This window comes from Phoenix dactylifera, unplaced genomic scaffold (assembly GCF_009389715.1).
Source record: "Phoenix dactylifera cultivar Barhee BC4 unplaced genomic scaffold, palm_55x_up_171113_PBpolish2nd_filt_p 001520F, whole genome shotgun sequence".
NCBI classification, from domain to species: domain Eukaryota; kingdom Viridiplantae; phylum Streptophyta; class Magnoliopsida; order Arecales; family Arecaceae; genus Phoenix; species Phoenix dactylifera.
The window spans coordinates 58566-83688 of NW_024068829.1; the positions used below are offsets into that span (position 1 = coordinate 58566).

At 40.4% G+C, this 25123-nt stretch overlaps 1 protein-coding gene across 3 annotated transcripts; it reads left to right on the forward strand.

The window, feature by feature from the left end:
- The first annotated feature begins 1639 nt into the window (after positions 1-1639).
- On the forward strand, positions 1640-11311 carry LOC120108734 (protein IQ-DOMAIN 14-like). Of its 3 annotated transcripts, none has more exons than XM_039122431.1 (6): positions 1640-1951; positions 3200-3360; positions 3432-3716; positions 5816-6046; positions 10132-10263; positions 10405-11311. In XM_039122431.1, exons 2-6 carry the CDS (start codon positions 3286-3288, stop codon positions 11038-11040), a joined length of 1359 nt encoding a protein of 452 aa, XP_038978359.1. In that variant the 5' UTR covers positions 1640-1951; positions 3200-3285; the 3' UTR covers positions 11041-11311. The 3 variants fall into 3 exon arrangements, with proteins under 3 accessions (XP_038978359.1, XP_038978358.1, XP_038978360.1); XM_039122430.1 differs by having other exon boundaries at positions 3239-3360; XM_039122432.1 differs by having other exon boundaries at positions 3266-3360.
- Positions 11312-25123: the final 13812 nt, after the last annotated feature.

The window sequence follows — 25123 nt, forward strand, 5'->3', positions numbered from 1 at the left end:
ATGGCCTTGGCGCATTCTAGATGGTTGATCGGCGACGGATGAAGCATTGATGTGATAGAGGATCCGTGGGTGGATGCACTCCCATAGAGATTATGGCCGACGATGTTTAGTGGTGAGGGGGCAGAGGGGCTTCGGGTTTCTGACCTTCTCAGGCCGGGGACGACGGAGTGGGATGGTGACAGACTAGGCCAATCGTTTGGAGAGCATTTGGTAGAGCGGATTCGGGCGCTCCTCATTCCGGGATCTGCAGGCCCAGATGTCAGGATGTGGAGCACTACTTGCAGAGCGAGTGTCGGGGTCGGTGATGTGTCCCGAGCTATTCAGCGGATGTCAGCATCGGGCTTGGACTGTAGCTGGGTGTGGAGATTTGGGCTACATCAGAGGGTCGCTCTTTTTCTCTGGAAGGTGGCCTGGGAGCGTCTGCCGACGTGCTCAGTGTTGAGTAGACGAGGAGTGAGTCTTTCCCCCCTATGCCTGGATTGTGGGATGGACGAGTCAGTGGATCATGTGCTCTTCCAGTGCGACTGGGCGCGGGGTGCTTGAAGTCTGACTGGGATTCCGGAGGATGCTTGGAGCCAGAGGGATTGCTTTTTGGAGGTGGTTCGGCGATGGGCTGGTATCCCTCAGATGCGCAGCTTGGCTATTCGGGCGTCCTATACAGCTTACCAGGTATGGCTGGCCAAGAACGCTCGGATTTTTGGCAAGGGCAGGCCATCATCGCGGTTCGTGATGGAGCAGGTTCGAGCTCAGGCAGCAAAGATCATACATGTAGACCTAGCCCATAGACCTTTGACAGCTCGGGACATCTGGGGCCCCCATACTGCTTCGGCTGCTCCACATAGGGTATTCTTCACCTGTGAGCCACCACCTCCGAGTTTTCTCAAGGTCAATTTTGATGGCTCAATTTTGGATGGAGGTAGGAGAGGAGGGGCTGGATTCGTCATCAGGGAGTCGAGCTCTAGCGTGGTGGCAGCAGGGGGCTGTCAGATTTTTGACACCTCGGTCCCTGGGGCAGAGCTGCGGGCGGCTTGGATGGGTATGTGTTACGCGCGGCTAGTGCTTCAAGCGAGGTCAGTCTTTTTGGAGGGAGATTTGACTACTGTGATCAGCTGGGTCCGAAAGGACTCGAGCAGCTATGGGGGGCTTCACCCTTTACTTTGCGACATTTTTGAGATGGCGAGGGAGTGAGTCATATTCCGAGCCATGCATGTATATCGTGAGGCTAACAGAGCGGCCGACTGGGTGGCGGCATATGTTGCGAGCCACTCAGGAGGTACCCTATAGTATGGGGAGAGAGAGATGCTCGGAGCACTTTGGGACCTTTTATTTTCCGACTCTATTGGATGTATTCGTACTCGTATTGTATGAAATATCTGTTTTAGAAAAAAAAAAAAAAATTCATGACACTCAAAGAGGAGAGAGATCCTTTTCACAAAACAAGACACGTGCACCTCCTTTCGAAACCCACAATTAGTATTACCCAATACGAACAAGGGTGTATGGGTAATTTTCCCAGTGGACCTTTGTCCTCCCCTGCGTGGGCTCTCTGGACAGCTGTTTTGTGAAAGCAGCTTGGTTTGCTTTCGAGGATGAAAAGTTGAGTCTGCTAACTGGCATTTGAATAGTAGCGGCGTGGCCAAAACATGCGTCTCAAAACAGGCAGTCTAGCCTTTTCCAGGCAGTCCTTCCCCCACCCTCTCCACCTGCTGAAGTGGAGCAACCAGAAGAAAAGCAAGGGGAAAAAAAATTAACATAAAGACAAAAGAAAAGTAAGGGGAGACCAGTGAATAACTTTTCTCCCTTCAATGATCAAGTTCTGGAGTTGGGGCTCTCAAATGGCACTCTTGGCTGCTCTTAGATCAGGTTCTCTGAGGACTATGTGAAGATATCCTACATATATGTCCCTTGAGAAGTTACGGGCCTTAAACCAGTGCTGTCTCATTGTGAAAAGGTATACATACACTAATCCTTTGTTTATTAGATATAAATGCACAGTATCTTCTTCTAGGTTCGGTGCAAATCGCATACAGATATTTGAATTACGCTATATTCTATAGTTATTCTGTTCTAAGAGATCTGTCGAGGAGATTTATTGGGTTTTAAGCCATTCAGGCACCTATGCCTTTAGATTTGATGATAGGTAAACCGGCATCACCTTGTATTAGCTATTCTTGGTCAGTTCTGAACTCTGTTACAACTGTCCATGGGAAGGGAAAAAGGAATGCGCTATAGCTCTGTAGCCATGATTTCCAACTCGAGGCGATTTTTAGTTGGTATTGCACTGTCGATGTGTTGTAGGTGGCTGCAGGAAATATTATGATTCCTCATCCAGTTGGCATGATGCATGTTATGGTGTTAGTCTTTTAGTTGGCTAATCCAGAAAGAAATTGAAATGACTTTTATAAACATAATTATTATCGCTGTTTCCTTTTCCCTATATTTTATTTCTCTCTTTTCGGTTTGGTTTTGTGTGGGGAGTTAAATATTTTGGCGTTGCTTAGATTTCATTACTATTTGCATTTGATGTAAGTTTGACTACATGTCTTTATTAGGGTATGATTGTTTGCAAACAGTTTATGTTCTACTGTTCATGTTTCTGCAAGGAGATGTTCGAAGATTTTTTGAGTTTTGGTTGATAGTAACAACCACAACGTGTCTAAACTTCTCTTCTTTGGGTTTGATGGCAAACAAACATAATGGATTTCCTCCAATTAGTTGTGTGTGTCCATGATTTTTGTTGGATATTGTCTACTGAATCACCTTTGGATAGTGAACAAGAGATATGACTGTAAATATCTCATCGCAGTTTCTGAAGAAAGGCATTTAATCTGTGGATAAAGCCAGACTCTGCTTGTCTGAGACCTCTTTCTCGGCAAAAGCTCTCATAATGCTGCATTCAATATATCAATGCGTGTTATATCCTTCGTAATCTGTAAACTTTACGTATATCTCCCCAAAATCAAAACTTCAATTTTGTTATAGCCTTCCATATCATGTCCTTCACTCCTGAACAGATGGCAATCACAGAGTCTATGCGGTTTTTTCTTTTCCTCGCTGGGTATGGCATGAAGTTCTAATTAATTATGCACGATAATGTTATGAATTATGATATATCTTTCTTTTTTCTTCTCTTACTTTATTATTGAACTTTTTCATATATTTTTTGATGTTATTACTATTTTTCTTTGTTTTATGGTAGGATACTAGGATCTAATAAGTTACTTGTAATGCAAATAAGGTGGCATTCATGTTTGAAATTTCTCAGTACCTTGCCATGATTATGCAATGGAAAAAAGGAAGCGTTGGTTTGAACGCGTGAAGAGGTTCTTTAGCTCTGAGGCCAGATCAATACCGGAAAATGTAAGAGTTTACCCATCATTTTGTGGCTTTACAACACTTTAGATTGGGTGTCATGTTTGCCTCTGTTTCAGAGTGAGAGGAGGAGAAGATGGCTTTTTGGAAGGCTAAAATCCAAATGCTCACCTGCCCTTCCGGCTCCATCACCACAGAAGGAACCATCACTCAGAGAAGTAGAAGAAGAGCAGAGCAAGCATGCAGTGGCTGTTGCCATTGCAACTGCAGCAGCTGCCGAGGCTGCTGTTGCTGCTGCTCAGGCAGCTGCTGCGGTTGTCCGCCTCACAGGAACTCCATCATCTTATCATAGGAGCAGAGATATTGCAGCAATCAGAATTCAGACCGCCTTCCGTGGCTATCTTGTAAGCCCTGTGTTACTGTTTATTTGTTAAGCAAACTTTGTTACTGTTCATGAGATACCAGATATTCTATAGATTGCCATTTTCCTCTATCACAATGATCTCACCTATGGTGCAATATGCTCAGTGCATGCCAACACATACATACAATGAAAAATTCCATAAGCTTGCCAGTTCCGCTATGGTTTTCATGGACTTGAATGTCCCATGCAAGCCTATAGCTTGAAATCTTAGTAGAACATTCAGATCATTTGGTTTGTTAAATGTAAGTTTGCAGCACCAGGGTATAATATGACAGGGATTTCTTTACTCTCTTTCATACAGTTTTAAAGTTTCCCATGTTCTCTTATCCCGTGATGCAATTTTACCTTGGGATCAACCAAGTTGTTCTTTACTAAATCAATTCTTTCATGAGCTATTATTTCCCTCGACCATTATGCCACCTTATCAGTTGTACCATTTGCCTTTCAAGAATCTCTTGGGCTCTTTCGGCTGCATTTGACTTGTGGAATAAACCTAAATAACTTGTGGGTATTGGTTTATCATGCTACATTCAGTCACCTTAATATTGTACTGGCTTCGCTTTCCCACTTTTTCACTTTTGATCCCAACTTTTACCTTTTCTATTACTTTTTTCATCTCTATTCCTGCCATTATTACCCAGGTTGCAACCAAACAATTTTTTCCTGTGAACAAAGGATGAGCACCTCTATGGAGGAATAATGAGACAGAGGGCTATATAGCTACTCTCATTCCTTATTCCGCAACAAAAGCAGCCTATACTTAGTATTGCATTTATATTGTGTTAAAATTTGGCCATGTTTTAGCTATTCTGTAGAATATTTTATATTTATTATCTCCATGTTAACATTTTCAGAACTGTACCCAGACTGTTGAACATTTTTTCCAAGAGATGCTTTAATGTGATGTAATGGTATAAGGAGGTCAGTCAGTGTTGGACAGCAATAATGCTCTCGCGTGAACCAATAAATTATGCAAGTTCCAAGAAGCAATTCTTCTTGTATGTGAAATAATATAATACTAAAAAGAATATTCCAACTTTAACTACAAAACCAAGATTCTATTAACAAATTGACCCATATACGATTTTTTGTCACAGCTAAACTTGACTTTGAGTATGTTAATTTTACCATGATTTAGATTCTAGAGTTCTTAAAGCAATGTTGTCTTATCACAATTTTCTTTTTTTAAAATTATTTACCTTCTTATTGCAATGCACATCAAAGTTCTTTCTTTTCAAGTGACAGAAATAAAAATAAAGCTTACATGTAGGCTCCTTTCTAGTTCAAATGATAAATAAAAGAGTGACAAATATGATTTTATTGTTGGTCAAGTTGATATCATTCACATCATAGCGTTATTGGCTGAGGTCTTCCTAATAGCTTTTACTTAAACTTTTGCTTGGCTGAAGCAAAAATATTCTTTCAGATTATAAGCATCTTAATTGTCTTGACATCTTGCTGCAAAGATTCCAACTATATGACAGAGTTATACTGGTCAAAATAGCAGACAATTTCAGTTTTGTTTCAGATGGTATCAACTAGGAGAGTGATTGATACTGATCCATAATTGTATCTCAGCCTAGTTCGAAGCCCATGTTCTAATTAAAAGTTCTGAATAAAGTTTGCCTTTTTGGTGCTGGATCCGATATTGGTACCATGCTGGTACAGTATTGTTTTGCCCAGTACGGAGGTCGGTTTGTGCACCGAGATTTAGTACATCTTGCATAGCGAGTCTCGGTTTGGTACTGATATGATATTATCCGGTATGTGACAGTATACACTAGTACTGTGAAGCACTCTAGAAAGATTTACTTTTCTCCCTATCTTCCCTGAAGTTTATTACACTTATCCATACATACTTAAATCGTAGGTTTTTCATGCAGAACTTTTATGTGTCCACATGATATACCAACTTTTCTCAAATTATGCTTTTTCCTGCGTAGGCATCTTGGATGAGGATGGAAAACTTAATTCAGCACACCCTTTAGAGAAAGCCTTCGTTATTTACTGAATTTTCAAGAGTTTATTAGTATGACAGGCATTACATTTGTGTTTGGTTTGGGTACAAATTCCTTGTAGGCAAGGAGAGCTTTGCGAGCACTGAAGGGCCTGGTTAGGCTTCAAGCTCTTGTTCGTGGTCAATCAGTGAGGCGTCAGACAGCCATTGCTCTCAAAGGTTTGCAGTCTCTTATGAAGATTCAATCACTGGCCCGTGCTAGCAGAATGAGAATTGTCGAGGATAATCCGAATCGTGATGGCAGAGACCTTATCCATAGGAAAACAAAGGAAAAGGAGGATATAAAGACAATGGTAGGTTCCTAAATCTCACTGCTTACTGATTTTGTTACCTCATCCCCTATTACTTCATGTTCAACGCTATCAAGTAATTGATTCAAAATATTTTGTTTAATATTCTATTCAACATATAATTTAAATTATAATTTAGAAAGTCACAAACTACAAACTCATAGTCAATTAAAGAATTAAAATTCTGCTACAAAATTGCCGAGCTTGCTAGCGTGAACTTCAAGTCTTGACCATCCTTCGTTCCTAGTGATCCTATTCATTTAGAAAAAGAAAAACAAAATAAAGAGATGTGAGCTACCTAGCTCAGTAAGTAAGACTTACACTACTTGATGGGATCAATCATAAGTTTTTCTATGATAATGCATGCATTATTTAAAAAAATAACAGATATTACAAAAATAAAGCATTTCATGGTACAATGTGATAAAGCTACTCATAAAGCAAATTATGCATGAACAGATCATCCATATTTCATAAATATTGTTCTAAATTTATATTGCAAATAAATACTTAATTCATTTTTTTTGCCATTTAGCTATATCATAATTTAAAGCATTGCTCACATATATTCGTACTAGGGTCACTTGTACTCGAGATTGGGGCATGTTTCGTAATTGATAATGTATCATGCTTCGTATGCCAACTTTAAATCTGTTGACAGGGTCGTGTTTTGTATGGATGCTAGCTTCGTCTTCCCCAATTCTAGGGGCTTATATATAGCTATCTGAGAGCCTTTAAAATATTTAATATTTTTCTTAGCACAAAGTAGATGAAAACACACTAAATGACATGATAGATTTGCGCTTCATAAATATGTCATTTTTATTAAAAATATTTATGGAACTACTTTTCATAATAAAGTATGATTTCTATATCACATATACTGATCCTTCATTTTAAAAAAAATATGGTATTATAAATAGCAAATCAAATGCATGAAAAATATTATAGTTTGAAAATTTATAAGGAGTGTAAGGTTTACTTACTTTTCTACTTTAAACCTTCAAAGTTTGCTAGATGAATCTACTAAACCTATTTAAAATATTAAAAATAAAATTAATTCCTATTTGATGATTTTAATAGTATTAAAATAACATGAAAAGGGAACAGTTGGCCAGTACAACAATTGACTGCTCTAGATGGGTTAGGTCTAAGCAATTCGATCAATAAATCATGAAGCCATAGTAGTTCAGGGCCTCTTTATGGGGGTCAACTTGGATCCATAGGAAAGAAAGACCGGATCCATCATTGGGGTCCATAGGTCTACTTAGAGAGAGAAAAAGGAAGAAAAGAGAGAAACAAGAAAGGGAGAGTTTTTATCTATCCTAGAAGAAAAGGAGGTTGTGATCGTTGGGAATTGTGCTAGGGGGCATAGCCGGCGGCCGGTGGATAACCAATGGCGGTGGTGGACCGACGAGAAATCATGGAAAAAGGGGTTGAAAAAATAGAGGATAGGGGGTTTCTCCATTTTTTGGTTGTTGGCCAATCACCAACAGTCATAGCTCCACCGGAAAGGTTGTAGGGAGGTTGGAGGACTCGACCAGGGGTCTGGCATCAAGAGGCAGTAGCATCAGTGGCTTGAAAAATGAAGAAAAAGGTAAAATGGGGGCAATTAACAAGAGAATTTGTTGGTCGATTTTCAACCGATTTCTTGGACGATGATGGTGGTTTAAGGCCGTGGGAAGAAAAGAAAACAAAGGAAAGGAAGGATGGTGTTTACCTTAGCTCCGATAATGTTCCCTAGCCTAGATTTCCAGTGTTCACAATGGAAGGAACCCGACAAAACAAGGAGAAAGAAGAGAGGAGGCATGATGCTTGTAATGGAGGTTACAAAGGGGTGGGGAGGTGTTTTTATAGAGGAATTCTAAGGCTTCGGCGGCCCTAGGTCTCCAACTTCGAGTCAGAGTTGTTAGGGGAGAAGGAAGAAAGAAAGACTCCCGATGGAAGTCTCCGCCCATCACGTGCGAGGCACACTTAGCTTTGGCTGGGTCAAGCCAAAGCTTGGTAGGGGTGGTCAAGCAGATCGGGCCCTGACCAGGCCATTACATTCTACCTCTGTAAAAAGAGTTTCATCCTCGAAACTTACCCTAACTTCACTCTCAAACAAATGAAGGTACTTAGTCTTCATCTAATTATCCACCAAACATCTGCTGTGCAACTGTGATTTAAACCAAACTCTTCTATACTCGTTCTATGCCCCTACAAATCATAAACCTAAGCTTAATTTTCTACCTATGATCAAACCTAGGCTTTGATACCTAAAATATTATGCCCTAAATTTAGGACATAACATGGTTGGATTAGGCCGGGCTTGAACTTGGTTGGGACCCCTGAGATTGTGCAGCTATTGGCCTAGGTGATCGATAGTGATCTTGGCCGAGATCTGTGTGGATTGATCTTCTTCCTCTTCTCTTCTTCCTTATGTCAGCTGGCCGTCATTGTTGACAATGCCTAGGTTGCGCCGCCATCAATTGGTGGGGGTGGGCGGCCTGGGCCACTATGGCTGCCACCCCTTCGACCTGCAGGGGGATGGGGGATGGGAAGGGGAAGATGAACTTCCCCGTTCATATAGAGAGAAGACAGAGAGAGGTTTCTCTCTTTTTCTCTCTCTTCTCTTCCTTCTCCCATTTCTCTTTCCTCTCTCTATTTCTCTCTAGTTTTTCTCTCTCATAGTTTTTTTTGTTTCTTTTTAGTTGAGCTAAGTAAGTGATGAAGGGACTCGGGGGATCTAGTGATGGACCCCTGGTGGACGTTGGTAGGCAGTCTAGGTTACTAGTCCATGCATGTTTTTCTTCTGATATTCGAGTTTGATTCTATAAGGGGAAAGTCTTCTACGCGAAAAGATTTTAATCGGTGTACTTTACACCCTAGCTCGTAGATCGTGAAGTGGGTCGTGATTATTGTATTTAGTTAGTCTTTGGTAAAGGTAAGAATCTCTGTACTTGGTTACAATTATAAATATATATACATGTTATTGATTTGTACTTTTGGATTTGCATCGGAAGTTTTCCATCGATAAATTTGGTTTGGCATATAATGGTATGATTTATATAATTTCTAGTACGAATATACTCATATGGATATTATATGTATGAGTTATTGAAAGCATGGTTATATGAACAATAATACCTGGAACTTGAGAGAAATACACTCTGTAAGTAAAAATTGATTTGACAAGAGTAATATGTAAATCAGGCGATTAAGATATAGTTCAGACTAACCTTGTTATGGGATAGCCTCCACGGGCTTACGCGTGGGATAGAGTTTATGGGCTTGCTAGTTATCTCTTTTATTTTGTTGATACCGATGGACATTTAAAACTTTGTAATTGAACTAGTTGATTATTTAATGTTAGTGGTTTATTGAATTAATTTGATTATTATTGGTTATATGTGGATATTGCTTGTCTTAGGCTTTACATGATCTCTATGGCTTTGCTTTAGGGATTATGTGGCCCTGTCACGTGGTTGACCCGGGTAATGGGTTTAGGGCGTGACAGAAACTCCCAACCTTTGATCATGCTAGACTCTGAGAGTCCAAGGAGATCCAACCACTGGCCGGATAAAGCTGGAATCTCATCCTATTTAGAGTCCTTTCCTTCTCTACCTCCCCTGATCGATTGTGATCGACCATGATTGATTGCTAATGGGCTTGGCCTCTTCAGGCCAGCCCATTAGCCCAAAATAGTGGACTACTACATCTGCAATTTATCTCTATTATTGAAATACAGAAAAAAAATACTCAGGAGGTCCACACAATATTGCTGTGGCCCAGGTGCATGATGTACCAACCTCTGGTACTTTGGTTAATTTTCTTCATTATAGAAATTTTTCAGCATCTTCTTTTACATCCAATAACAAGCAGTATATGTTGTTAAACCATTTAATTTTCCTGTTTCACCCAGTGTTATATGACCAGTTTATCTTATCTTTCCAAGAGTGCGAGTGGCTTGTGATCGTCTGAAAAATTAGAAGGCTACAACATTGCATGATTTGCCATAAATTTATCTCCTATTGTAAACTTTACCCGGACCAGTATAAGTTACTATTATAAAATTTACACATTTATTTGTGTTATTGCTTGGGCAGCTTCAAGAAAGCAATGAGAGAAGGTGGGATGGAAGCATATTATCGAAGGACGAGATTGATGCCATACTGAAAACCAGGCGAGAGGCCGCACTAAAGCGGGAGAGAGCAATGGAATATGCATCAGTCCATCAGGTAGGGCTTCTGGTGATCACATTACTCTCTTCTTTACCGCTCGCCCTAAGAGGGGTGTTTCAACGAGTATAGTTCTCATTTTGATTAGTAAGCATCCATGTCTTACTTGCCACCATGCTTCTGATCTTTTTCTTTCATCAGGAGAAGAGAAACGCAAGAAGGGCAACAACTCCATCATCTAAAGAACTAGACTTTGATGATCTGAACCATAGATGGAGCTGGCTAGAGCAATGGGTTGGCTCACAGCCATTGGATAAGGACATTCCTGTGGTTCATCCGAGTCCAAGTCCAGAGGAAAAACTCCATCAGGACATTCATGTTTCAAATTCACAAATCTGTTTGGATTCTGACAACAAAGATGAGGCAGAAGAAACTCAACTCAGATATTTTGGCAGGAGATCATTTAACCGGTCAAGACGAACTTCCACAAGGGATGACGATTCCTTCTGGCCATCCCCTTCATTTCCAAACTACATGGCATCAACAGCATCAACTAAGGCAAGGTTTAGATCATTGAGCACACCAAAACAGCGGGTGGGAACTGACATTTGTTCTGATCAGTATTCCCCCTATACGAATAGATTCCTCTCACCATTCCCTTCCATCATCGGTGATGCAAGCCCCAGCAAGACCAGCAAACCTTCAGTATTTAATCAGAGATCACCAAACTTGAAAGGTCAGACAAGTCCCAATAAAGTTCACAGGTCCTCTAACTACCTTGGCTTTGACTCTGAATGCTCCTTGCTGGATTGGGATCGAGGTGATGCCTTTAGGTGAACTTCTTGTGAGAGTGCAGCATATAAGAAGCTTTCAGTTTTTCTTCTCGTAATGCAGTTTGGGATTTTATATTAGAGGAGTGGATCAGAATTCTCTCTTGAAAGTTTCTTTATAGTTTTGCATGGGTGTGGTTTGAGATTGCATCTATATAGACTGCGACCAAGGTTTGCAGTGATGCTCATAGCAGTGGATAATGTTGACAATGTATCCTAGAATAAAAATGTCTTAAATTTGAATTGTTTAACTATGTTACTGGATACCTATTCCTTTACCCTTCTGTGAAAAAGAAATTTTTTCATCATTGGCCAAAGTCACCAATTGGTTGTTAGATGTTTTACCTTATGTATTCCCTGCGTAAACTTGCTTGCTATCATGTATCTATGATCTTTGAAACAGAAATCCTCTAGTAGGAAGGTAGCATTATGAAGCAAAAGGTGAATGGCTTTGGTTTAATGCATGACTCCTTTAACAGTAGCAACAAGGGAGGATTACCTAGCTAATCAGGTGGTACACTAGCAATGGGGAATATAAGCTTCTGACCTTCAATACTTTTTATTGAAGATAAAACACTCAATATGGTAGGCTTTGGTCGAAGAGGACCACCTTGGTCATTGTAAACTTTGTCTAGCTAAGTTTGAGGGATTCGGATTTTTGGTTAGTCTAAGACTTCGATGAGGCCAATCCTTTATTTTCTTGGTTTTAGGTCTTCTTCTTGGAACAATTTAAAGTTTTAAATATTCTCAACCTATGCCTAGCCCCTTGTCGTTACTCTTTGTAATGCCCAGTCTAAGATTTCAAAAATGGAATAATGACTTGAGTTTCGCAAAAGTGGTAAAGGTACCACTCTGTCAAGACCGGGTTGCAAAATTTTGAGTAGAAAGATACTTCAAAAAAATCCTACACATGACAAAAGTTTTAATGTTGGTTGGCCATCGGTTGATCATGGTATTTGTTATTGGATTTATAAAATAATATGGAGATTTAAAAATGGTTTGTTGTCTATTACCTTATGAAGTGGAATATATATATACAACAATTGAACAGAGGAGATCCTATCATTCATGCAGAATCTAAAGGTTAAAAATGGTAAAAAATACAAAAAAAAGAAATATTGTGATATGTATAGGATGAATTTGGATAGGTCTTTCATGCAGATGAATTTTGCCATGTATTTTTAACTATCTTTGATTTTCCCATGTGCTTGGCATGCCAATGAATTGGACAGATCTTTGGTACAAAAAGTTTTTGCCATGTGCCTTTGACTGTCCTTGATTTTTTCATGTGCTTTGTGTTCCAATGAATCTGGAAAGATCTTCAGTACAGAGGAATTCTACTATGTGCCTTAAACTTCCTTGATTTTCTTTAACACTTCCCCTCAAGTTGGTGCAGGGATGATGCCCAACTTGCTAACAAGGTGACTAAATTGATCGCAACCAAAGCTTTCTAGTTGACTTGCAGATGGTATATACTTTGTTTGAAGAACCCCTTACGAAATTTTTTCATGGACCAAGTGTCATTCTATTTCAATGTATTTGGTTCTTTCATGAAAAGCAGGATTGTAGCAATGTCTAAAGCCACTTGATTATCACAATATAAAGTGGATGGTGGACGACGATCAACTTTCAAATCATTCAACAAGTAGCATAACCAAGTTAGCACACATGTAGTAGCCTCCATGGAATAGTATTCAGCCTTAGTAGAGGATTATGAAACTACATGTTACTTCTTTGTTTTCCATGAGACTGGACTGTCATCCAAAAAAATACGATAGTTTGATGTTGAGCATCAAGTTGTAGGGAAGCTTTCCCATCAAAGTCACAATAAGCTGAACGATGGAGAGGAATTTGAGAAGAAAGTAGAATGCCTTGACTAGGAGTGCCTTTTAAATAGCACAAGATATGCCAAGCAGCATTCATATGAGGTTTTCTTAGCTGGCTCATGAATTGGCTGAGGATATTGACTAAATAGATGATATTGGGACATGTGACAGTAGATAAATGAGTCATTCGACAAGCCTATGATAGGATGAAGGGTCAGAAAGTAAAGGTGCATTCCAGTTGTTGAACTTCAAATGTTGTTCCATTGGACAATCAGAAATTTTTGCACCTAAATAACCAGCATCATCAAGTATGTCTAGAGTATGTTCCCATTGACTCAAGAAAATACCTTTGCATGATCGAGCCACCTCAATGCGAAGGAAAAACTTAAGATGTCCATGATATTTGACATGGAATTTGAAGCTTAAGAAAGACTTGACATGATCAATCATAATAGAGTCATTGTCGGTGATGATGATATTAATGTATATAAGATGTTGACCCAAAAGATTGATTTTGATGATATAAAATAATTGAGTATGTTACTAATGCTTATTTCTTTTGGAGTAGTTTAATTTTTTGTTCGAGGAAGCTTTAGAAGTTTGAATAGTTAGAGGAGCATGGAGAAGCTCAAAAGATCAAAACTTTGAAGTTGGAGAGGAGTTTGAAGCTATTTGGAGGCTTCTACACCATAGGAGCTAACTCAAGCATGAAAAGAGATGATCCTTGGATTCCCACAAGTCAACATAGAGCACTTAAATTTTTTTGAGCATCAGGAGTTGACCCCAAGTGCATAGGAGTTAACCACTGAACCTTAAAAATCGAATCTAGCACTTCGGAGCTGATTGGCACAGGCTAGGAGTCTACCCTAGATTGTAGGAGTCAACTCCTAAAGAGCCACAGGTCAAAAACAAAAGAGCCTCATTTTTTGGCCTTTCATGAGTTAACCCCAAGATGCAAGAGTCGACCCTTGAAATTCAGAAGTCGACCTCTGGAAAGCCAAAGGCAGAAAATAGAGTTTTTCTAGCCTTTTAAGAGTTGACCTTTGAGGACTAGGAGTCGACTATAAGGACCAGGAATCAACCCCTAAAGACCTAGGGCTCGTTTGGTTCGCGGGAAGCATTTTCCCTCCTAGGAATATGATTCCTGGGAAACAAATTTCTAGGAAGAGGATGCCCAGGAAAGTATTTTTGGCATGTTTGGTTGATCATGGGAAAGTGACAAATTTCCAAAGTGCTTATGTTTGGTTGGCCATCCACTTTCCTGGAAAAGTTATGTATAATTCTTATTATGCCCTTAATAAAAATTAAGTCTTTAATGCCTCTTTAATGCCGAAGGGCCCTTTTGGGAAAAAATAAAAATAAAGTGATTCTCACCTCATGGAAAAGTAAATTTCCCATGTTTTTCATGGAAAAGACTTTTCCATGAAATGTGGGAATCATATTCCCATGGGAATACAACTTTCTCATGTCTTTCCTTTAAAAACTCCAACCAAAAAAGAGGCATCTCATTACTTTCCCGTTGACCACACTTTTCCCCCTTCTTTTTCCGCGAACCAAACGAGCCCCTAAGGTTGACACCTTAGTTATGACAACTCTATAATGGCTAGTTTTTCAATACGAACAAACTATATTAAATGCTTTCCAACCACTCTCCAATGGCCTTCAATGGTCAAAAACCATTCTCCAACACCTCTAGTTGATATCAAAGGCTTCACAGATTTACGCCGTATATCAACAGATTATGGTTTCGAGGGTCATCCATTACGAAAAGACTTTCCTCTGAGTGGATATGTGGAAGTACGCTATGATGATCCAGAGAAACGTGTGGTTTCTGAACCCATAATCAAGATAATAAAAGCACATGGAAAGGAGATTGAAGAGATTAAGCATATTGAAAGAGAAAAAAAGCCACATATATTGAAGAGCATTCAATGCAAGCACAACCACCACTTCAAGAGCATTAAGCGAAGATTTTCACTTGAAGTGCAAAACAAAAAGAGCTTCCCTCAAGCAAATTAAAAAGTGCTATATTGGTTTTATTTCAGCTCATTAAGGAGTATTTATTGTATTCATTGTTCTTTCATTATCTCTCTTTGTATTTATGGGTAACAAGTTTCAAGCGTATTGAAACTTAGGATAGGTTGATTAGTACCTTGGAATGGAGTATAGAGGATTTGCTCATGCCCGAAAAATGAGTGAGTACATGGGTTAAGCTAGGATTCCTAGTCAGTAATATACGACAGTTGTAATCATTTGAGAATGATTAGTGGATTAAAAATTTCTAAGGAGGGAGCCTGGGGGAGTGGATGTAAGTGCTGGGTTTGACATTGAACTACTATAAATTCTTTTTCTTTATGTTTGTGATGTTCTGATTGTTTTCTTTATTGATTTTATTTTTTTGTATATTTACTGTGCACTCTTGTCTTAAGCCTCTCATGTACACTTTCAGAAGTTAGTTTTACACTACACATACTTAGAAATTTTTTTGAGAAATCTAATTCACTCCTCTCTTGGGTTGCTTCACTAGGTAAATCAAGATAAAAATATGGCTAACTCTATGATGCTTCATAAACAATGAGAAATCAACTCTAGATCGTGTGTAATACCCAGAAAAAAAAAAATTGATGGGCTGGCCCGAAAAGACCGGGCCCATTCCCTTTTTACGATCGTGCCCTAGGCACGATCGTGGAAGAGGAGGAACATAGCGGGGGCGGCGGCATGAGAGGAGGCCGGTCGTCGGGGGAGCTTGACCGCTGGAGAAGAGGGCAATCGTGAGGGAAGGCGGCGGATTTCGCAAGCCGGCGGGTCAAGGAGGAGGATCCCCACCAAATGCACGAAGAGGCCTCGGATCCGTGGGTTTACTCACGGATTTCTCCACCGATCTCTCGCCGGAAGGGCCGCCGGAGCATCCCGCCGGACCGAGGTAAGCCCTTGTGCTTCATTGATTGGTTTTTGGGTGGTGTTGGTGGAGTTTTGGCCGGTGAAGCCATCGAAGAGGGATCCGAAACAGGGTACCCCTATTTCGGCCCCTTTCTTTCGGATTTCGCCGTCGGCGGCCGCCGGTTGGCCGGGATCCATGGCATCTGGGGGGTTGGACGGGACTGTGTTGGTTTGTGAGAGATTTTTAGGGCTTTGTTGTGGATGGGGGTTGCTGGACCGAGGGCTTCTCCTCGTGGCTTCATCTCCCTCTCCGCTTCCTCTCGCGTCGGTGGGCCGCCGGCCGGCGACGGCGGTGAGATCGGGACCACTGTGGCTGCCGTCGGGTGGGGGAAGCAGAACCACCGTGATGATGGCCATCCATTGATGATGGAGGAGGGGGGAAGGGAGGAAAGCATACCGGCTCTTGGGGGAAGAAGAAGAAGAAGAAGAAGAAGATATCTCTTCTTCCCTCCTTCTCTTGGCCAGCGATGATATGGCGATGGCTCGGCCAGTGGTTTTGTCGAGTTGGGGAAGGAGAGGGCACAGCCACCATGGTTGTTGCCCTTGGATCAAAAAAAAAAAGATTTGAGGGAGGGAGATGTATTTCCAACCATGAAGAGAGAGGGATCATCCCTTTCTTTTGGTCTCTTCACCGGTACCGGCCATCATCGCCGGCGTGGCAGCAGCCACGGCTGGCGACGACATAGGCCGGTGGTACAAGGGTGAGAGTCAGGCCACCCCGACTGCCCTAGATCTGGAAGGATTGAGATGTTTGGGGACCTGGTGATGGACCCCATAATAGATGTGAATTATGGTTTAGAATATTTAAATATTAAATAATTTAGTTTGTGATTGGTAACTGATGTTGTAGGGGAGGAGTCAACAGAGCCAGGAGGTTTTGATCAGGGGACTCAGCATCCCAGCTCGTAGGTTGTGATCCGGATCCGTATTTGAGTCAGTCCACAAATTTCTGTAAGAATTCCTACATCTGAGCACTTTATTTATGCATATATTGGATTTATCGTTGGATATATTTTATCAGTATGTTGCTATTTATTTTTGAGCTTGTATGACACTATGAGGTGTGCATTTTGTTTATTATGAAAGTATTGGAATAATTAAATTGGGAAGGAATAACATATTTTTGAGAAATTATGAAAATATGTGACATGATTGAAATGTGATTAAACATGTAAAACTAGACATGTAAAATGGGTTGGACTAACCTTGTCGTGGGATAGCCTCTACGAGCTTATGCGTAGGATAGCCTCCACGGGCTTACGCGTGGAATAGCCTCTACGAGCTTATGCGTAGGATAGCCTACACGGGCTTACGCGTGGGATAGCTACCACGAGCTTATGCGTGGGATTTGTGCAATCTTGGATTGGGTCATGAACTTGGTTAGTCCAAAGCCAGAAGTGAAAAGTCTGAAAACTTGAGAATCATAGTAATACGGGAATGAATCACATAATGTGAAAAAGGATTTGTTTATATGTACTGATTTTATACACTTGTTGTTTGTTGAGCTTTTGAAAAGATGAAATGACATTTATTTGATGTTTTAATTATTTTATTATTATTATTGTGTGTGGCTGTTGGGATTCTTACTGGGCTGGAAAAGCTCATACTACACTTACATTTTTTTTCAGAGGCACTGGATTTGTAGGATATGTCGGGTGGGACAAGAAGTGAGATCGATCTGGAGTCAGACTGCTAGATAGTTAGAAGCAGCTTATCTTTTATTTATGAATATTTGAAGATCTTGTAATTGAACCGATTGTTTATTTGGACATTTCGGATTTGTCAATTTGAATTAATTAATTAGTTGTGGATTTATTGAATTGTTGTTTATCTTAGGCCTTGCATGATCTTTAGGGCACTGCTCTAGAGCTCATGCGGCCGGTCACGTACCGGACCCGGGTGATTGGTTCGGGGCGTGACAGAGTGGTATTAGAGCTTCAGGTTAAGGTATCCTAGGGTTTAGGTTCAGATGAGTGTGAGTGGGGAATTATGATAGGAAAACTATCAAAACCTTGGTTTATAATTACCTGAGATTGTAACAGGAATGATATTGGAATCTGAGCATATGTTTAAAATCACTAGGGACTGTTGCAGAAATATATCATAGCTTAAGGTTATGATCACTTGGGATATGACAATTAAATTTCGTGCTTAAGGTGTAAGATCACTGGGCATTGTGATAAAATGTATGCATCGGATTTGGTTTTCGATGAGTGTGGAAGAAAAGTATAAATTGTCTTTGATCATGATAAGAGAGGTTTGACCTAAGATAAGTGTAGGAAGGTCAGCAATGGCATATCGATCGTACCATGTTCAGATATTATTTAAATGACTTGAAAATTCAAACTTGAAATGGGTTTTGATGTGATTGTACTTTTGATTTTGCTACTAATTATTAGAGTGGGATTTGTACGTTGATTTAGTATTGGAGTGAGCTAAGAAGATTTCATAATATTGAAAAGAATATTTTTCGAGGTTAAATCTGTATGTGGATTATATTTGGAATTGACATGTTTGAATATTGTAAATTTACGTATTTCTATTAGTGGATTAAATTCTTAAGGCCATATAGTATGCAAGTTGGTGGAGTATTCTAATTATATGAATTTGTATATTTGGATTGGGCTCCTGAATTTTTCTTATAATTGTTGGAGATTATTGGATGTGTTAACTTGAACTCAAGTCTAGGTTTCTGATCTAACCAGAAATTTTTGTCATTGTAAAATACAATATTGAGTAGAGATTTCAATTTTGAGATGCTTATGTGAGTTATTATGTGTAGCATTGATCATAGACATCAAGGATTTTGGTGAAGAAGGATTTGGAGGTGGATAGAGTTAATTCCTACTCATAGTGATATTGGCTCAACAGTTCTAACCCATTGAGTTTGAAGTAAATTCTGTTGGAAGGAAAATCAATATAGATTTTCTAATTAAATTGCTAAGGAAATACAAGAATTATCCCTTTTAAATTAAACTTAGATATTTTGGATTCTAAGAAGGTTGTGGAGATCACGTAGTGACCTTAAACTTGACTAAAGGATTGGGGGTTAGTTATGGTAAGTATACTCTATATAAATCGAGGACAAAAAGATCTAGAGATTTTGCTATAGTTCTACTTGAAAATTTAAAATTTGGATTTTCTTAGTCTCGGTGCAAAGTGATGCTTTGGTCAGAAATCATTTTGTGACTTTAAAGAATTTGATGAGTTAGATCAGAGTGCGCAGCGGAAGTGTAGTGGTTTGAGTTATTTTGAAACCGATTTAAAAAAAAATAAAATAAATAATAATAATAATACCTTGATCTGAAAGGTATTATTATAGAAGACTTGAGTTAGTTTTCTTGTAGAGGGGAATATCGTTGATTTTTTTGCCTACTGGAAGTAGTTATTAGCTCAGTTTTCTTGTAGAGGGGAATATCGTTGATTTTTTTGCCTACTGGAAGTAGTTATGAGCTCTCCTATTTTTGATAATTCTAAGAAGAATTTTGGGGCATCTCAAATTTAGCGTTAACGGATTGATAGCTCTGTGATTAAGCTTGGGCCTGGAATGATTTAACATAGTTCTTCAACTTCTAGCTCTAACATTGTTAATATACCTATTTGAACAGGTTTGCGGTTTTCCTAGGATAAAGATTGATCATTTAATCACAGGCAAAGTTAAGAAAAGAAAAATGATTATAGAATATTAAGAGCATTTGATACTAAAGATTTCTCCTATTTCTGTCAAGCCAATTATGATCTCTGTGTAGAATCAAGAGAAATTAATCTCTTGGGATATAGTTATGGCATTTTAATCCAAGGTTGGAAGTTTGAAATTCTTTTGAAGGAGATCAAAAGAACTTACTACGTGTGGTAAATAGAAAGGATCAAGTTTTGAGATGCTATGATTTTTGTATGTCAAAATCTTGTGAGTAGGTACTCCAAGAGGGAGACTATTTGAGATCTCAGGGATGATATGATGGATGTATATTTTTTAAAGTTTGAGGCTTCAAGTAAGTTAATTTCAAGGATGAAATTTTTTTAAGGGGGAGAGTATGTAATACCCAGAAGAAAAAAATGATGGGCTGGCCCGAAAAGACCGAGCCCATTCCCTTTTTACGATTGTGCCCTAGGCACAATCATGGAAGAGGAGGAACATAGCGGGGGCGGCAGCATGAGAGGAGGCCGGTCGTCGGGGGAGCTTGACCGCCGGAGAAGAGGGCGATCGTGGGGGAAGGCAGCGGATTTCGCAAGCCGGCTGGTCAAGGAGGAGGATACCCACCAAACGCACGAAGAGGCCTCGGATCCGTGGGTTTACTCACGGATTTTTCCACCAATTTCTCGCCGGAAGGGCCGCCGGAGCATCCCGCCGGACCGAGGTAATCCCTTGTGCTTCATTGATTGGTTTTTGGGTGGTGTTGGTGGAGTTTTGGCCAGTGAAGCCGTCGGAGAGGGATCCGAAACAGGATACCCCTGTTTCGGCCCCTTTCTTTCGGATTTCGCTGCCGCCGGCCGCCGGTTGGCCGGGATCCATGGCATATGGGGGGGTTGGACGGGACTGTGTTGGTTTGTGAGAGATTTTTAGGGCTTTGTTGTGGATGGGGGTTGTTGGACCGAGGGCTTCTCCTCATGGCTTCATCTCCCTCTCCGCTTTCTCTCACGTCGGTGGGCCGCCGGCCGGCGACGGCGGTGAGATCGGGACCACTGTGGCTGCCGTCGGGTGGGGGAAGCAGAACCACCGTGATGATGGAGGAGGGGGGAAGGGAGGAAAGCATACCGGCTCTTGGGGGAAGAAGAAGAAGAAGAAGAAGAAGAAGAAGAAGATATCTCTTCTTCCCTCCTTCTCTTGGCCGGCGATGATATGGCGATGGCTCGGCCAGTGGTGTTGTTGGGTTGGGGAAGGAGAGGGCACAGCCACCATGATTGTTGCCCTTGGATCAAAAAAAAAGGATTTGAGGGAGGGAGATGTATTCCCAACCATGAAGAGAGAGGGATCATCCCTTTCTTTTGGCCTTTTCATCGGGATCGGCCATCATCGCCGGTGTGGTAGCGGCCACAGCTGGCGACGACATAGGCCGGTGGTACAAGGGTGGGAGTCAGACCACCCTGACTGCCCTAGATCTGGAAGGATTGAGATGTTTGGGGACCTGGTGTTGGACCCCATAATAGATGTGAATTATGGTTTAGAATATTTAAATATTAAAAAATTTAGTTTGTGATTGGTAACTGATGTTGTAGGAGAGGAGTCAGCAGAGCCAGGAGGTTTTGATCAGGGGACTCAGCACCCCAGCTCGTAGGTTGTGATCCGGATCCGTATTTGAGTCAGTCCACAAATTTCTGTAAGAATCCCTACATCTGAGCACTTTATTTATGCATATATTGGATTTATCGTTGGATATATTTTATCAGCATGTTGCTATTTGTTTTTGAGCTTGTATGACACTATGAGGTGTGCATTTTGTTTATTATGAAAGTATTGGAATAATTAAATTGGGAATGAATAACATATTTTGAGAAATTATGAAAATATGTGACATGATTGAAATGTGATTAAACATGTAAAACTAGACATGTAAAATGGGTTGGACTAACCTTGTCGTGGGATAGCCTCTACGAGCTTATGCGTAGGATAGCCTCCATGGGTTTACGCGTGGGATAGCCTCTACGAGCTTATGCGTAGGATAGCCTCCACGGGCTTACGCATGGGATAGCTGCCACGAGCTTATGTGTGGGATTTGTGCAGTCTTGGACTGGGTCATGAACTTGGTTAGTCCAAAGCCAGAAGTGAAAAGTCTGAAAACTTGAGATCAGAGTAATACGGGAATGGATCACATAATGTGAAAAAGGATTTGTGTATATGTACTGATTTTATACACTTGTTATTGTTGAGCTTTTGAGAAGATGAAATGACATTTATTTGATGTTTTGATTATTTTATTATTATTATTGTGTGTGGCTGTTGGGATTCTTACTGGGCTGGAAAAGCTCATACTATACTTACATTTTTTTTCAGAGGCACTGGATTTGTAGGATATGTCGGGTGGGACAAAAAGTGAGATCGATATGGAGTCAGACTGCTAGATAGTTGGAAGCAGCTTATCTTTTATTTATGAACATTTGAAGATCTTGTAATTGAACCGATTGTTTATTTGGACATTTCAGATTTGTCAATTTGAATTAATTAATTAGTTGTGGATTTATTGAATTGTTGTTTATCTTAGGCCTTGCATGATCTTTAGGGCAATGCTCTAGGGCTTCATGCGGCCGGTCACGTACCGGACCCGGGTGATGGGTTCGGGGCGTGACATCGTGTAACACCAGCTTCAAAGAGAGTGGTTGAAACTTCACAAACCAATTCCGTGGTGCTTGCTTCAAACTATAAAGAGCTTTATAGAGCTTACAAAACATGATTCTACCCCTTATTGAAAAACTATAAAGAACTTTCTCATGTAGGTTGCCATGTAAGAAAGAATTATTCACATATCGTTGATGTAACGGCCATCCATTGTTAGTAGGTACCGCTAAAAGGCACCTCACTGCGATTAACCTTGGTAAACTAGTGCAAAAAATTCATGGTAGTCCAACCCCTCTTGCTGAGTGTATCATGCCTTGTACATCTTAATGGAACCATCGGCATGGTATTTGATTTTGTAAACCCATTTGTAGCCTATGGATTTCTTTTTTGGTGGAAGAGAAGTGACAGTCGAAGTGTTGTTCTCTTCTAAGGCCATGAATTTTTATTGCCATGGCATCTCTCTAATGTGAATGCTTCATTGCCTGGATGAAAACGAAAGTTCTAGGTTCAGAATTAGAAGATAAACCTGTACAAAAGCAATGAGAGGCTTAAAAAAATTCTGAGATTTAAGGTACTGAGATATAGGATATATAGTACTTTTTGAGATCACACTCGAAGAAGCCGATAGAGAGTGGCAGTGAGCAATAATTAATGGAGCCCTCTTAATCTTTTAGCCCAACATAGGGTCGAATGTTGTCCAGAGGAGCAATGAGGGACAATGGGAGCATAAGAATTTCCTGTAAGGAATCATGGGATCATGATTGTGTTCATTGGGATCCTCATTAGTACTAGGAGTTGGTATAGATTCTAGAGAAGTATCAAATAAATATGGGGGTGATATCTTATGTGTCAGCTCATGAATTGATAATGGAATACCAGAATGGTTGGAGGACTAACAAGTAATTCATGAAAAGGAAACATATATTCATGAACTTGACGTCTCGGCTGGTAAAAGTGGTGTGGTTATCAAGGTTTTAAAGCTTATACCCCTTTGACTACATGGGTAACTAATGAACACGCACCATCAAGCACGAGCAATAAATTGATACTTGTGGTGGATATTATGGACATAAACTAAATAAGAAAAAATATAAAGATGCTTATAAGTGGGTTTAGAGTTAAGCAACAATTTATTTGGGTTCTTGTAATTGAAAATAAGAGAAGGTATTAGATTAATCAAGTAGGAAGCTATAAGAACACAATCACCCTAAAGGTCAAAGGCAAACGTGCTTGAAATCTTAATTCTCTAGCAACATCAAATAAAATCGATGTTTTTTTTCCAGTAATTCCATTTTGTTGAGAAGTTCCAACCCAACTATGGTATTAAAGGATCCCATATTCTTGAAAAATGAATTTTATCTTGCGAAAAGAATTCAAGACCATTATCATTTTGATTTTTTTTTTTTTTTTTGATACATTCACTTCAAATATTTGTAACAAAATTATTAAATTGAGTTTTCACCATGGCTATGAAGATTTCAAAAAATGAGGTACTTCTGATTTGTGATTCATCAAATACACCAAGTGCAATGAGCATAATCATCAACAATTATTAAAAATAATATGCACCAGATAAGGATGGTACTTTGTATCTACCCCCAATTTTACAGTAAATCGATTTCAAATGAGATAGAAGTAGAAAATAAGCTAACAAAAAAAGATACCCTAGTTTCTTTTGCCAAAAGGCACATACTGCAATGATATATTTGTTGTAAACAAAAATATTATTATTTGACCTAGCAAGGAAAAGAAATCAAGTGTCACGGGTGTCAATGCTAAAGATTAAATTCTAGAGTAGATTTCACAGTAACTGCAAAAGCAGTAGATTGTTGCAAAAGATAGAGTCCTCCTTGTTGCTTACCCACTCCAATCATCTTCCTCAAGCAAAGGTCTTGGATAATACAAAGGTAATTACAACAGTTTTAAAGCCGGCAATAAGGGAGCTAATAGAAAGTAAATTCTATTTGAAAGAAGGCACACACACTATATTTTGAAGGGGTAAGGATGATGATTGATGGGGAAAATATGGGATACCCCGACTTCAGGCTAGACCGATCCCCGATCTCGAACATGAACAGAGGTGATGACTTAGCTCCAATCAACGCCCCCGACCAGGGTTGGCAGCCCTAACAACTGACAGCCCAAGCCGTCCGCAGTCATGGCAGCCCATATCCAGAGTCACACTGTACTGCACTCTACCCACACAGACTAACCTTCGCACCGCGACCGTACCAACTGTTGTTGCCTAGCTTCATTGCACATCGATATGTCGACCCAGGTAAACGACAAGACTGGCTCTCCTATATAAAAAGGGCAATTTGGCAAGACTTAAGGTACATGCATAATAAGCACTTACTATCGCTCACAAAAATCACCTTTTGCTGAGATCTCTCCTTCCTATATTGTTGCCTCGTAATTCTGACTTTGGCAATGGAGGGTCCCCTCAGTGGAAATTGGCCGGCAAGTGGACTTCTTCTAGGCCTAGCCAGCAGAGGAGACTAGTACCCGATTCATCACTGTTGTCATCGGAGCTACACTCCCACCTCAGTCTAGATTTGACGACACCAGATTGGAGCTAGAGGAAGGTATGATCTCCTAGCTATAACAACTTCAACTGGAGGAAGAGACACCCAGCATGAGGTCATGAGGAACCCACGACACATTGCGTGGTTCGCAACGTTGTGCTTTGACCACCTAGGGTCGTTGTAAATCCCCCAAACTCGCTCCACCGGATTGGCCCACTACACCTGTATACAAGGATCAGTTTGACCTGCTCACTCAATAGGTCAAATGTTGACCGCGACGGTCCAGGGCCTACAATAGGCAATTGTGCGTCAGAGCCGACCCGACTGAAATTCAATCAACCCAGCCCCCCCACGCTCAATCGTCGGCTCACCGCATACGCTTGGTCAGTCACTGCTCTCCAAGACTAGGATCCTGATTCACATTAGAATCAACGCACTCGGCAGAGTGCCCCCCAACCAGAATGGGAAACAATGCACTCTGGGAGGTGCATTAGAGAATCTGTGGAAATCATCTGGGGGGTAGGT

Excerpts from the sequence above, each read along its gene's own strand:
- LOC120108734 (XM_039122431.1), top strand. The coding sequence starts at position 3,286 with ATGGAAAAAAGGAAGCGTTGGTTTGAACGCGTGAAGAGGTTCTTTAGC. Across the intron at positions 3,717-5,815 it reads CCGCCTTCCGTGGCTATCTT|GCAAGGAGAGCTTTGCGAGC; the intron begins GTAAGCCCTGTG and ends AATTCCTTGTAG. Across the intron at positions 10,264-10,404 it reads AATATGCATCAGTCCATCAG|GAGAAGAGAAACGCAAGAAG; the intron begins GTAGGGCTTCTG and ends TTCTTTCATCAG.